At 49.3% G+C, this 14,174-nt stretch overlaps 5 protein-coding genes across 5 annotated transcripts; 3 read left to right on the top strand and 2 right to left on the bottom strand.

The window, feature by feature from the left end:
* Window positions 1–34: 34 nt before the first annotated feature.
* Window positions 35–2,233, top strand: N7496_011587 (uncharacterized protein; the record flags this gene model as incomplete). The annotated part of the gene is made up of 6 exons (XM_056704500.1): window positions 35–147; window positions 222–256; window positions 334–403; window positions 471–638; window positions 704–1,029; window positions 1,092–2,233. 6 exons carry the CDS (start codon window positions 35–37, stop codon window positions 2,231–2,233), a joined length of 1,854 nt encoding a protein of 617 aa, XP_056550460.1.
* Window positions 2,234–2,710: 477 nt separating this feature from the next.
* On the bottom strand, window positions 2,711–3,600 carry N7496_011586 (uncharacterized protein; the record flags this gene model as incomplete). The annotated part of the gene is made up of 2 exons (XM_056704499.1): window positions 2,711–3,393; window positions 3,441–3,600. 2 exons carry the CDS (start codon window positions 3,598–3,600, stop codon window positions 2,711–2,713), a joined length of 843 nt encoding a protein of 280 aa, XP_056550459.1.
* Window positions 3,601–4,634: 1,034 nt separating this feature from the next.
* N7496_011585 (glycosyltransferase) lies at window positions 4,635–7,656 on the top strand (the record flags this gene model as incomplete). Its single annotated transcript, XM_056704498.1, has 12 exons — window positions 4,635–4,815; window positions 4,862–5,092; window positions 5,163–5,314; window positions 5,378–5,733; window positions 5,786–5,946; window positions 6,001–6,258; window positions 6,317–6,425; window positions 6,480–6,827; window positions 6,890–7,040; window positions 7,109–7,247; window positions 7,307–7,429; window positions 7,496–7,656. 12 exons carry the CDS (start codon window positions 4,635–4,637, stop codon window positions 7,654–7,656), a joined length of 2,370 nt encoding a protein of 789 aa, XP_056550458.1.
* A 724-nt stretch (window positions 7,657–8,380) lies between these two features.
* N7496_011584 (uncharacterized protein) lies at window positions 8,381–10,357 on the bottom strand (the record flags this gene model as incomplete). The annotated part of the gene is made up of 1 exon (XM_056704497.1): window positions 8,381–10,357. One exon carries the CDS (start codon window positions 10,355–10,357, stop codon window positions 8,381–8,383), a length of 1,977 nt encoding a protein of 658 aa, XP_056550457.1.
* A 383-nt stretch (window positions 10,358–10,740) lies between these two features.
* On the top strand, window positions 10,741–12,486 carry N7496_011583 (misato family protein; the record flags this gene model as incomplete). Its single annotated transcript, XM_056704496.1, has 5 exons — window positions 10,741–10,812; window positions 10,874–11,076; window positions 11,136–11,574; window positions 11,631–12,145; window positions 12,219–12,486. The coding sequence occupies 5 exons, from the start codon at window positions 10,741–10,743 to the stop codon at window positions 12,484–12,486; spliced, it is 1,497 nt and encodes a 498-aa protein (XP_056550456.1).
* Window positions 12,487–14,174: the final 1,688 nt, after the last annotated feature.

The following is a 14,174-nucleotide window of genomic DNA, read 5'->3' as shown; positions in this document are numbered from 1 at the left end:
TAAATGGCGCCCCAGCGTCTGCTTTCCTCTGAAAATGGCCTCCGACACTCCTAGGAAACCCTCCGCTATTGACGTCTCGCGCGCATCCATGGAGTCGCCTCCAGGCATTGCGGCCTTGTTCGTCATCCGCTTCGACATCAGGACCGGGTAAGTCATGATCCCCATCGTTGAAGCCCCAGAGCTCGAGGTGGTCGAATCGCTGACATACGTGTGCTGTGCAGGTATGTGGTCTCATGGAAAAGAACTGCGCCAGGTGGTAAGTGATCCTATGCGCTCGTTTATTGAGCTCCTTGGTGTTTCCGGAGACTCAATGCTAACCCGATTCCTGTATAGTTGAGGTGGAAGGGGTGGTGGAATACAAGTCGCTTCCTTCTGGACTACACAATGTGCATGAGGACTTGATGTAAGTTGACTCGGAGCTTCTGCGATGCTTGATATTCAGGCATGCTAATCAAGCATCTCTCCGCTAGTTACTTCGTTCACGACGAGTATGCTGGAGTCAGCGCGTTCCTTAACCAGCCCGCCGAGGAAGCAGAGCGCAATGCCAAAATGTTCGCGATTGGCGTTCTAGTCCCCCTCAGCTCGGGGAGACTTGGAAAGAGCTGGAGACATGCCCCAAAACTCAAGGAGTTGACGCAGTACGTGATATCTGGTCTCAATTCTGAATGGCAAGCTCGCCGCTAACTCCCAACTCCATTGATAGGAAATACGCGACGGATATGTCTGATATGCAAGCATTGTCTGATTACTGGGACTCATTCCGAATTGGAGGTCCTGAGTCTTCTGCGCCGGATTCGCCGATTGACTCGCCCCTTAGCCTCCGATTCCGACCAGGCGAGCACCGTAACCGTGCCTTCAGCGACGCGATGGTATTGGAAAACTCTAGGCCGGCCCTGACTCCTTTCCATCCCGCCTCATCTCTTCCTGATTTCATCGAATCCTTCGGACCCTTGATATTCCCCCTATACCGAGCCGCTCTCTTACGCAAGCGCATCCTCATCATGGCAGAAGCACCAGTGCACACACCATGTAATTATGGTATTACAACCCAATCCAAAGCCTCCATTGGTTCAGTACTAATTGAATCTCAGTCTATGACTTATCCTTATTGGCATCTCTCCCAAATTCTCTCCTGCAAGTCCTCCCCTCGGACCACATTCCGCCACTACGACCCCGCCCCCTCTTCAATATCGGCATTCATGACATCCCTGATCTTGCCTCTTTTGATCCGTCACGGGTGACCATGGATCCTGAGAAAGATCCCAGCTGGATCGCTTGCTCAACAGACAGCGTCCTGAGCATGAAGCCTGATCTCTACGATATCCTCATTACTCTCCCTCCATCATACTCTCAGCATGCCAATGAGCGTGTCTTCCCCACAATCAATCTGGTGGACCGTTCTAGCACCAAACATAACGCGAATCAAACTGTCAGTTTGAAAGCAACACAGCGCGACGCACGCCGATATGCTATGCTTCGCAGGGGTCTCCGACAGTTCTCGCATGACCGTTCAACCTCCCCAGACACGGCGGAATCTGACGCAGACTCAACCTATTCATCTAGCCCGGTCGTGGAGCCACTCTCGTGGACCCGCCTCGCCTACACTTCTTTCATCTGGTGGGCTTCGGCGGGCGAAAATCGTGACGGCCTATCTGAGGAAGAGGAAGAACATCAAATCGAACAAGACGCTAGGCTTCTGGCAAGCGTGGAAAGTCTTGCATACCCTTCTACAAACACAGTCCGCCGCTCAATGTATTCCGAAGACCATGGCCAGGAGCCCCCAGAAGTCGCGCTGGTAGCGTACTTCCGCCGTCTCACCTCACAAATCTTTTTCACTCTTGCTGGAGCTATTGATCGACACGACAGTGACGGCCGGGGTGGGAATGACTCGGGTGATTCATACACCGACACGCCATACCTTGATGACATGACGAACGAAGATACAGACTTGTCACTATCCATGTCGCGGCAATCGATTAGCGGCGACGATGGAAATACGCCACTCCTGCGACAAAGATCACATGCAAGCCACAACGACCGCAGATCAGTATGCGAAAATCATGACGCAGATGACCCAATCACCATCACAATTGCCGACATGGCAGAGATGGGTCTCGATGTGTGGAGTGCCACAGATCGGATTTTCGTCGAGGAGCTGGTATCTTTGTGGTGGGGACGCTCTGCATATGTCGATAGCGCCCGTATCCGGTGCTGCGGCATTTCAATCTTGTAAAGACCTTTTCGGAAGCTTTCTATCAGGCTTCTTCCTCAGACACTCAATGAGGCGGCCCTGCAATCTCGGGCAAGATCTACTGCCTGAGCACATCTGCACATCTGCACATATTCTCCTTGTATCTGATATTCCGGTTTAGATAGCTTTCTATATGGCAAGATACAAAGCGCATGCATCCTACCAAAACTTGGTTTTCTGGCCAAGTCTTATACATTTTTCATCACTGCCCTGGTTTTGACAACGACTTCTTTTTGCTGGATTTGCGTGGAAGCCTCTAGGACTACACTTGTCTCCATGATATCACGACTCTAGCCTTTCTATCATTCCCCATTTATCCAACGTAGTTTACACCACTCCCCGTGAGGACTTTGATCCATCAATTTTTGATGCAAGTAATTTCTATAATGTACAAAGTGTTCCGTTACCAAGGACGCGCAAACTTCGTATAGATTCAGAATAAACACATGGCATACAGTCTCAAGGTGATACGGATCTCTCTTCCGTTCTTTCTAGCTCCGTCAAGCTCATGTAACTCACTCTGGAACCGACCTTGCGAAGTTTTTCTGGTAGGTACCATATGGCCCAAGCACTCAAAACCACCACCATTTGATAGCCGTCAAATGCATATGACGGCCACTCAGTCTCAACCAGAAATGCAACCCCTCCCGCCATAGTCAAGCGCATCACATTACGACCAGCCGCAATAATAGACACGGATAAGCCGAAAAGCTGATTCCAGCCTTTCCAGTGTGAAAGTTTGGTATTGCAGGCCTCTGTTGGCTGGCTGCGCAGCTTGATTGCCATGTATGTGTTTTCCGCAAACGTGAATAACCAGAAAAATAGTTGTATCACGTAAATAGCAATAGTGATTTTGGTCCCAATTTCGATGGTCTCGATGGAAGAAGATGCGGTGGATATCACGCCTCCCACTAGTTGGACTATCATCAAGGCCACGTTCAAGCCCAAATAAAGCGCTGGTTGCCATGGAATTGGAACCCAACAGAAATCCTTTGCATCAAGCACCCGGGCAAAGTCTATTTGGGTCAAATTGACAGAAAACATAATGAGGGTTGGACCCAGGAGCAATAGCACCGATTGAGTTGTAAAGGCAGCTCGATTACATGTCGAAAATATGCCAACTGAGTAGCCAGATAGTTGTGCTGGAAACCATTAGCCAATCCAGTTTGATAATATGTGACAATATGACCTACCCAGCCCCCGAGACAGAAAAATGTACTGGTCCATGTCTTTGCCTGGATCATACGGAATGTATGAATCCCGACCAGCATAGAATAAAGGATGATAGCGACGACCGCTAGCGGAAGGCTAGGTACATATGGGTATAGTTCACACTGCGATGCGGACATGGTATGACACTAATGATAAAAGTAAAATATGGGAGATTGATAAACTTAATTGGGTGTACAGCTGGAGCTATCTCCTGCCATAGATGTATGAAGTATGTTTTTATAATGCATATCGATTCTAGGCAGTCACATAGCGGTGGTGAAAGTTCGGGATGATGAAACCATCCAGATTAGAAAAAGGTTAGGGTTAGAATAGATTTGAGTCTTCTTTGTGAAGATCCTAGGCGACTCTGACTAGCATAAAGATCGACACCCAAAACGTTAGCCAAGCCTCAAAAAAGGGGTTGAGCGGGTGATTGAAATCATTCAGCCTCGAAAGGGTGTCGCCTAGCAAGGGCTGTACAATCCCATGGCACTAGATAAAAGATTTGGAACTAAAATAAGGATTTCCCGGGCGCGAGAGTTAGCTTAACCGCCTAATATTAGCTCGTTATCCTAACTGGGGGTCCTGCTTCACTTGTACAACACCCAATGAATGGATGCCAAGCACGATCTCCGTGAACGATTCTTTGCAAGGCAAGATTTAACTTTCTCGAAGTCATCTGTACCACTGATTGTCAGATCTCTAGAGCTATAACGATATTAACTCTAACTCCCCGTTCTTCTGTGCTTGTTTTTGGGTCCGGGTATTGTCGTATTCGGCTTCGGCTTCGAGTTCGGATTCAGGTTCCACTATTACGAAGATAGAATTAGACTTTTTGGCTCCACTATCAAAGTAAAACACGAGGTGTGAGAAAAATTGAAGAACTAGCTTAAATCCGGATTCTATACATATAACCATTTAGAAACGTCGCTGCCTTGTGCCCTTCCAAAAGTACTCTATCACAGCCCAATAGTTCAGGTCAGTCAATTAGGAGGTTCTATCTCCAAAATTAAACCAAGGCAGTATCTAACAGGAACGAAGCTGCCTGGAAGCACAGAGGCTGGTATAAAGTCCAGTGATATCTGAATTACTCCAATACCAAATCCAGACCTCTCCTGGCGCTAAGTTTGGCTTTCAAAACACCGCCCAGATACACCGAAAATATTCGACTATGTCAGAAAAGAAGGAGCTTATGCGCGCCGAGGAAGAAGTGATATGGAACGAGATGGATGACTTGGGTGAAAATGACATGGAGTCCCCACCGACATACAGTTCCATCTTCGAGGATGCTTCAGTGAATTCGTCACTACTTATAGCCGAGGATGATGAGAAATCTCCGGCGGCCTTTGAAAGTAAGTTTAAACCCAACTTGTATGGAAATAGCTTAACTTGTCTCAGAAGTTACTAACGCTGATCGCTTGGAAGATGGCCGTTTCAGCATAGACTTGAGCGCTGGGTCACGTACATCCGCTGTTTTACAAACCCTGGTGATACCAGCACAGATCCCAAGAGTGATAGACATTACATCCGACTCGAAGCCAAGGCCACCGCCACAAGAAAGGACAGAAGAAACATTTCAGAAGTATGGTGTCTCCTTAGATATCGTACTGATGCTTGTGGGTACTAGAGGTCAGTACAGACACTCAGGATAGTAGACAGCCATCCTCATATTTGAGACTTACATACGCTCTGGTCATAGACGAGATCAAATCTTGTATCTCTGTTGGTCATGAACTACAACGGCAGGGCCACCGAGTTCGAGTCGTGACACATTCTATCTTCCAAAATATCGTCATGAAGCTTGGGTTGGAATTCTTCTCGGCTAGCAGTGACCCGGAACATCCAATTGCAGTGAGTTTGTGAAATTAAGCGCCCCTTCCAAGCCACAGGAGTGATGCTGACGATTAATATCAGAAACAAGATTCAGGCTTGATGCCTGGCCTATCCAGCCCAAACAAGACCGAGATCAGGAGAAACAGCAAGATGCTCTTGGATTCTCTCAAAGCTTGCTGGATTGCGTGTACCCACCCAGGAAGATGGAAAGAAAGACCATTCTTAGCCGACGCAATCATCGCGACGCCTCTTGCTCATGCACACATTCATTGTGCAGAGCGCTTATCGATTCCACTGCATATCATGTCTACAACCCCGTGGACCCCAACTAAAAGCTTTGCGCATCCGCTAGCACAGATCCGATTGAACGACGGGGTCGATAGGGAAACGCAGAATTACCTCTCCCACATTCTGATTGAGGACACTGTCTGGCATGAGTGAGTGGTACGCTTTTACAGGGGTAGAAGACCGACTAACAAAATCTGACAGAATTTACTATGTCGTAGATCATTTTCGGCGGTCGATCCTAGGGTTGCCGCAAATCCCTCTTGAAGATAGCGCAGGTCTGCTACGAAGGTCCAATATCCCTCATACATTCCTCGTATCTTCTGCGTTGATCCCACGACCTGAAGACTGGGATAATCAAATAGGTACATGATATAAACCCGAACTATATGACCCATTATTGCTAACAAAATTGACAGATATTTCTGGTTACGTGACGGCGGATCATGAAGTACCATACACTCCCCCTGAAGATCTCGTTCAGTTCCTTGAAAAGGCCGTCGCCCCGATTTACGTCTCACTACATATAGATCTTCTCAACAGCCCAGAAAGATTTATCTATTTCCTCAAAGAAGCTTCCAACAAGTATGGGTTTGCTTTCTTGCTACCAAGCCACTTCGAATCTGTGAGCGGCATTTCAGATTCCCATTTCTTCGTGCTGCACAATGTTCCAATAGGTATGTGAAATGCAAATTTCATGGGATAAAGTGGGATAATACTCACGGCCTTTTGCAGACTGGTTGATACCCAAGATTGAGGTGCTTATCACACACGGTGATGCTGATATGGTATCGATGGGCCTTGGCCATGGAAAACCCATGGTCACTTTGCCAGTCATTCGCGAGTGAGTTCCAAAATTGGCTCAAACAATTAATATTCATTGTTAACCTCGTTACAGTCAGCCGTTCTGGGCTAGTGCTGTCTCTCAAGTAGGCGCTGGACCTATTCCTATTCACGAAAAAGGTATTTCCAGCGAGGAAGTGGCCCAGGCAATCCGCCAATGTCTTCAGCCCGAAACTCGCAAAATATCCAGCCACATCAAAGAGGGCCTTGCAAAAGAGCGTGGTTTAGCAAATGCCGTCAGCTCGTTTTATCGTCATCTCCAATGGGAAAACATGCAATGCGATCTCACCAAGACATCGCCTGCAGTATATCACATCGAGAAGGGCCAGTCCATTAAACTTTCAGCTGCGGCAGCGGCAGTACTTGTGAGATCCAATGCAGTGAGGAGGTCTGACTTGAACTTGTAAGTTGCTATCCAATTCAAGCTGGACACTCTGGACCCATTTTAATCGAAGATGCCAACAGGATTAAGCGCCGAGAGTACGACACTACGACTGAAGTCGCTCCCGAGGTCCCACCCTCTGCTCCCGTTACAAAATCTGTGGGCAAGAACTTGATCAAAGCTATTATCAAGCCGACTGTCAGCCATATTGCAGATGCCTACAATGAGATGGAGGTAAGCAAGACAACAACTATGAAGATTCCGTATCGGTCGCTAACTCGAGTACGACCACGTGGAAACAGGCCAGAGATGATACCGATGCAGCTAATTCACACAAGTTCAGGGGGAAATCAAAGAAAGGAATGGCAGTGGGTGCCGCCAGAAATGCCGGTTTCGTGTCCGCGGTATTTCTGGGGAAAGTTGCCATGTTGCCTTTTAAGAGTAGGCCATCTCCATGAGCTATCCTAATGATATCGAGTGGTTGTGTTGACATTAACTAGCTGTTTACTACATGGGTGAAACTGCATCATACAGTGTGAAAAGTCTGCAAGGGTCAACTCATTCTGAAAAGCAGAAAGACACCAGTACAAACGAGTCTGAAATGGCGTCCGAGTGTGACATAGGTGAGTGAGCCAAAAAATCACACCAAGATCACGAACGCCTATTAACCGATGCCTTGGCGTGTTCAGGGGCCTCCATAGATGAGAAACGAACAGAGACCATTCGGAATCTGCATTTTGAAAAGGGAAGGAGAGATGAAAGACTTCGAGATCCCGAGTTCACAAAGACCGTTCTGTCGAAGTTTGAAGATATATGTACAGCCAGTCTAACCAACAAACTCGACGGCTGAATTATCTTCACTCGCTTGGTGCTATTGATGATTGCCCAATTCCCAAGGTTATCAACACCAGGAATGTACGGAATGGGGAAGGGGACGTGTACCAGGAGCTGTTCGACCAGTCGGAAAAAGCTTGCACGTCCACATGGCCCATGTTTGTTGTACCTACCGCAATATCTTTGAGTCAACTCGATTGCCTTTAGAATGCCCGTGTGGGAATTTCACTTCTAAAATCCTCTTTGCTCACAACAAGAAGTTAAAGTTACCTCTTATTATCCTTAGGTTATCGTGTCTTGAAGAGGATACCGGTGCTAAATGGAGAAGAGTGAACTCAATCATTGGATGAATATCACAAATAGTATGCATATGTACAGAAACGAGACCCAGTCAAACAAAGGAAATGTAGAGGGAGTGTGTAAGTAGGAACGTAAAGCATGATTTCCAAATGAAAAAGGGGGACATAAGATCAAAAGGAATGCAAGGAGAATAGTGTTGCAAAACGCCGTGGTTAAACAAGGAACCGAAATGCACGAGAATTATTGCCACTCAGCCGCGATGCAGGTAAATAGTAAGTGGTTGTCCCAAGGCCGAGAATGCAAGATAGAAACAATTTGATGCACCGGCGCCGGGGGTATTTTGAAACGAAGACGAAGACGAGAACCGGTTGAACAGAAGGAGAAACCCAAGACACACTCATATACGCATGAAATCAGACCAGGCCAAGACAAAGAGACCCCTAGCGGCGGTACATCCGGACAGGAGCGCTCAAGTCTCGGCGCTCTGCGAGATCATTTTCAGTTTTGCCGTCTGCCCGTAGGTTGGGCATACGTCTTGGCCCGCGACCCGAGGTCGTGGCTGTGGAACCAGCTGAACGGCCAGTTGCTTCATTTGCACTCACAGAGCGTTGCTTGCTTCGGGCACGGTCGCGACGGGCCGCGATCTGGGCGAGGGCATCTTCCCGATTGATGGGGGTGTCTGGAATAAGGCCAGAAGAACCGGAAGTCCGTGCGTCAGATGCTTCACGGAGAGGAACTCGTTTCGTAGTAGAGATCGTATCTCTCTCGACACGTCTGGAGGGTCGAGACTCTACAGAAAGACGGGAATTCGCGCCTTCACTGTGAACCGTCTCTGTTGGGACATAGAGTTCTCGGGCATCCCTCGGGTCCTCCGAGGGGGAGAAAGTATCGGGGGCGTAGTTCGAAGATGCAGCCGAATCTCTCCAGTTTTTCATAGGGGGCTTTAGAATGGGCATTTCGGGGATAGGGAATGAATCCGTTCTCCGAGGCAGGACATTGTCACGGAGAGGCGACGGGAATGTCTTGAAAGTTCCGGTCTCCGGAGAGAAAGTCACCAATGGCTCTTCAGGCATCTGCATCTTCTCGGGCGGTTCCACTGGCTCGGGTTTCACAGTAGGCTCGGGTCCGGGCTTTGGATTGGATACCTGCTCTGGCCGATAGTGGACAGGGGTAGGGGGCTCGACGCTCGGGGTGTGACTCGATTGAGGTTGGGGGGTCATCTGCTTAGGTTGTGTCTGTTGGACTGCTCTAGCCTGAATCTCGGCTTGTCGAGCAGCTTTGGCCTTCGCCTCAGCTTCAGCCTCAATTTGAGGCCGTTGGAACTTTTCAAAGTATTCGGCATCATAGATATAGTGACGACCCTCGCTCTCGGCGATTCGGCACGAGCAGCGCTGGAACTGGCACTCGATATTCAAGAAGTGAATCATCTGTTCGGCCTCGTTGCGACGGCGGCGTTCGAGGTCAAGTTCATCTCTCAACTCTTCCAAAGCCTCAACGTTGGCGTCGGACGCCGAGATCTCAGATGTGGTTTCCTCGGGACCAGCAGTTGTTGTGCATTCAGAGAGGCGCTGACGCTTAGGTGGAGTGGCTTCGGCAACTTCATCGGCTTCAATTTCCGATGCAGTCGATTTGACTGATCCCACAGCGCCGCGCTTGGGTCGACGCGGAGTCGTCAAGAAAGCGAGATCACCCTCTACTAGAGAGATTCGCCCGAATTCTTCTCTGCGAATCTCATGAGCTCGGACTTCCAGGGTGCTGGATTGATTGGCGGCTTCCATCGATCGCAGCTTGCCCTTGAGCATTTCCAGCTCTTCGGTTAGGCCAGCAAGAGCGTACGCACGTTCGAATGCTTCTTGCCTCGCCTTGTCCTTGGACTCGCGTTCGGCAGCGACTTCATCTTTCAGGGCCTTGGACTCGGACTTGGAATGTTTCAGTTCTTCCTGCAGTTTGACGAGGGTCGAGCCCGCTCGGAAGGCTTCTTTGCGTGCTTTCCTTATCTCCTTCTCGAAAATTGATCGTTCGTGGGCTTGGCGCTCTTTAGCAGAATGTAGTTCTTCTAAAAGAGATTCGAGCCGCTCGCTGATCCGACGTTCCCGTGATTGCGCTTCGGAAAGTTCTTCTTGTACGGAAACTAGGGTAGACTCGGCTTCTTCGCGACCGAGAATTGCTCGCTGGAGGGCGGCATTGTGTGCAGCGGACTGGGTGTGTGTGACGGGACTGCCTCCTCGTGAGAGGCTATTGAGGAACGCAACCTTGGCCTGGACTTCGGATACACCCTTGGTGTTTTTGTGATGAAGCGACAACAGGTCTGTAGGCAGCGATGGCGAGCCGGGGATTGTTTGTTGATTCATGCGTTCCGGCGAAACCGGGTGGAGGATCTTTGTGGGACTGAGGATGGGACGCGTTGGAGAATCCATCGCGGATGATAGCGAGGGAATATGGCGTTTGAGATGGAATTTCAAACAATCATGAGGGCGTCGTAGAAAGGAGACGGGTCGGTCCACGGGGGAAAATCACCGTTGACATTTGTCGAGTGACGCACCCACTCAGTTGGGTAGCGTTGTTTATTGCCCTCTTGGGACAAATCAGGTGACTGTTGCCCTGGACACCATGGTGTCTTCCCTATTTGGGTTAGATCATGCATCACGAGGGGCTAATCATCACGTGTCATGATGGACCCGATAAGGATTAGCGATAGTGGGATAGTCGCGTCTGTGCGCCTGGAACGGCCTCGCTTGTATGAGAAAGCGAATTTGAGGAACGTCATATTAATCACAAGCGGGCAGATCGATCTCAGACGATGCATGAGATTGTCACACTCCAGTTGGGTCAGCGGGCGAACTACCTAGCGACCCATTTCTGGAATCTCCAGGTTCGTTCTAGTTCTGCAGGTTGCCGAGATTTGACATTCTTATTTTCTAATCTATGAATAGGAATCTTATTTCACATACAAGGAAGGCGAAGAGTCGCCTGTGGACCATGATGTCCATTTTCGCCCGGGAGTTGGAGCCGATGGGTCTGAGACGTACACTCCACGGACAGTCATCTATGACTTGAAAGGTGGATTTGGAACCTTGCGGAAGCAAAATGCGCTGTACGAACTCACAGAAGACTCCTTGGCCGGCCAGGGATTGTGGTATGTTGTACCCGATATCATAGCCCAGCTAGTCTGTATGTTTTTAACTGTTCAAATAGGGATGGCCTTGAGATTGTACAGAAACAAGCACCTATCTTGCAAAGCGAGTATCAAAGAAGCTTAGATCTTGGTACCACCGCCCCTCGTTTAACATCAGAAACGGTGCGATACTGGTCTGACTACAACCGGGTCTTCTATCACCCACGATCCATTGTTCAACTTAATGAATATGAGCTGAACTCCCAGGTCATGCCTTTCGAGGATTGGAACGTAGGTGAAGACCTGTTCAACGACCTCGACAAGGAGCATGACCTCTTGGATCGGGACGTCAGACCGTTCGCCGAGGAATGTGACCAAATGCGAGCTCTTCAACTGTTCACAGGTTCCGATGATGCGTGGGGAGGCTTCGCTGCTCGGTACATCGATAGGTTACGAGACGAGTATGGAAAGAAGAGTATCTGGATCTGGGCTATTGAGGATGGGGCAAGAGTACAGCGAGTCAGTTTGAATTTCTAACAGAAAACTAACAAGGAACATGCTGACCCGAAACACAGCACCATCAATTCAAGAGGGACACGAATAAGGCCAAGTCGCTATACTCGATCTCGCCTCAGGCAAATCTTTATGTGCCACTTGTCGATATTCCTCAGAAATTGCCGAACTACCTCAGTGTAGACCGTCACTCTGAATGGCAAAAGTCTGCTCTCTTGAGCGCCGCGGTAGAAACAGTGACATTGCCCTCTCGACTACAGCCATACCATGACTTCGAGGCCTCCCTAGCCGGAGACGATGGAAGACACAACATTTACGAGCTGCAATCAACCTTCAACCCCGAGAAACAAATTGATGACGCCTCCAGATCCGACGACGAGGGCTCGCCTAAAGCTCGAACCAAGTTTGACATTGACTTCACCTACGACAACGAAAACACCGAGACAGCAACTATTTTCAACCAAGTTCAGGTCATGCGAGGCAACGAAACCAAGACATCCACTCAACCACCGGAAAGTGGTGACATCGGTCATCTTCGCAAACTTCGTTTGTATAATTCAGAGCCAATGCTACAAAGGTATGAACTCGGACAATTACTGAGACAGGTTCAACCCATCATCCGCTGACATACGACCGTGGTTTTGTCTTAGTTACCACAGTCCACTCCGTCTACCCATTCTCGACAGTTTCCCGCACGGCATGTTTTCCGCGTCCCCGGCTAGTGCTGATGGGTTGAGTCTCTTTACCGCATTGACCGCGTCGACTCGGACAGCCGACCGGATCAAAGCTATTCAGGCCACTGCTGCACGGATGCTATCAGTGGATGAACGAGAGGCAATGGTCAACGGGCTGGGCGAGATCCGGGAATGCTATGAGACGGGATGGAGCAGTGGATCGTCCGACGAGGACGATGATTAGACTAAGCAAAATCCGGCTTTCGACATCGACCATCACGGTTTCTGACTTCATCGTTCTCGGCTGTCATATTATTAGATTGGCGAGAGACGAGCCGGTCTTTCCGTAGTCATCGTTGAGCGTCGATACCACAAGAATTTAACTAGACAAAAATGGCTCTTTTTTCGCTAGCGTGCGGCGAATATCTCTCCCCTCTTTACCCCGGTCCGTCTCTTCTCGATTTAGGGCAAGTTTGTCGTTATCGTCAGCCACCAAGCCCTCGACCGTCAGACCGTCAGACCTGAGTCATGGAGTCATAAGTAAAAGGTTCTTCTAGAAATACGAAATCTACCTTGCCCCTCCACGCCACTTTTTTATTCCCCCCCCCCCCCACGTTGGACAATACCGGGCATGGCAGGTAGAATAGACTTTATAGTCCGTGCCCAAGGAATAGCCACACCTGTCTTAAATTGTACCGAGTACGGAGTACTCCGTTTAAAGTGGCGATTAGAGAGTTTAAGACACATTCGCTGGGCGAAGATTCTGCTTTGCGTTCTCTTTGCTTCGACCTCTCCCGGGTAAGACAGCTTAGTGGTTTCCATAGACAACCAGGCGACTCCTCACGAGGACATTGGGCCCTGGGGGATTTCTCGAGATGTGTTTTCTTTTTTTTCCACTGGGCAGCAACAGGAACAGAAGGCAATAAACGAGGCTGGTGGGAACCTGGCTCGGCGTTGCACTTTGGATGATGGGCCAATTATTTCAGAGCAGTTTGTAGGAGAGAGGTTGGGAGATAGTTATGAGGTATTATTGTTATATTGCATACGACCAGCCTCCCCTGCCAACCATTGATAATAACATGCCGAGATCGGACCTTGTAGTACCAGACCAATTGAAAATTGCCAGGAGAAATAAAAAGCATATCTGAAGACGGGGGATTCTGACTCATGGCATCATGGTAACTAACTGATGGATGATGCGGTGACAAAAGGTCGGTGTTGTGACGAGGAAGCCATGGAAACCGGCCGGTCATCCGAGACATTTTGGCCGAACGGGAAAGGTAGCGGATAAACATACCCTGACTCTGAGCTCTCACCAAATACTAACTGGACTGATCCTAGAGACCTAAATTGCCTGTTCCGTGACATCATGAAAGGTTCTATCAGTGACATGGCGGCTGGTATCGCACCAATCGCGTGGGCTACGCGGCAGCTAGTGCCAAGCTCAGGTCCGCTTGAGCACCTGGTCCACGCCGCACTACCCCGGTCTAGGGCTGTAGTCCCCAGTACCCCGGTCCCGTCCCAGTGCCCACACCTTCCCACCCTTGGGCGTCAGCTTAACATCATCTTGTTCCTCCACAACTCTGAAAACCGGGCAGAGTCAACTCTCTAGCATGTAACGTTACCTACAGGAGGTAGTCCCCAGGGACCGACGCGGTGAAATCCCTAAATAGCCGTCCCCACTGATACCTCCGGGACTTTTCTCGTCTGAGCTTTCGTAGGATCCACCGCTATTCATTCTCCACCGCCCAGGAGCTGACCCTGAGAGGGGTACAGCATGATGCTTATGATTATTTGGGTGCTATTCGCAGTGGCAAAAGACGGGGGAAAGCGGGTGAACTGCAGGAACTAAACTCGTGGCATGCATTTGGCCCACCTATCCAGGACCCTGTCGGCCCTGGACAACAGGAAAATTACATGACAACAAAGCAA

The sequence above is a fragment of the Penicillium cataractarum genome (assembly GCF_028827025.1).
Source record: "Penicillium cataractarum strain IBT 29864 chromosome Unknown utg000009l, whole genome shotgun sequence".
NCBI lineage: Eukaryota > Fungi > Ascomycota > Eurotiomycetes > Eurotiales > Aspergillaceae > Penicillium > Penicillium cataractarum.
The sequence above is the reverse complement of the archived record's forward strand: the minus strand, read 5'-3'. Positions and strand labels throughout refer to the sequence as shown.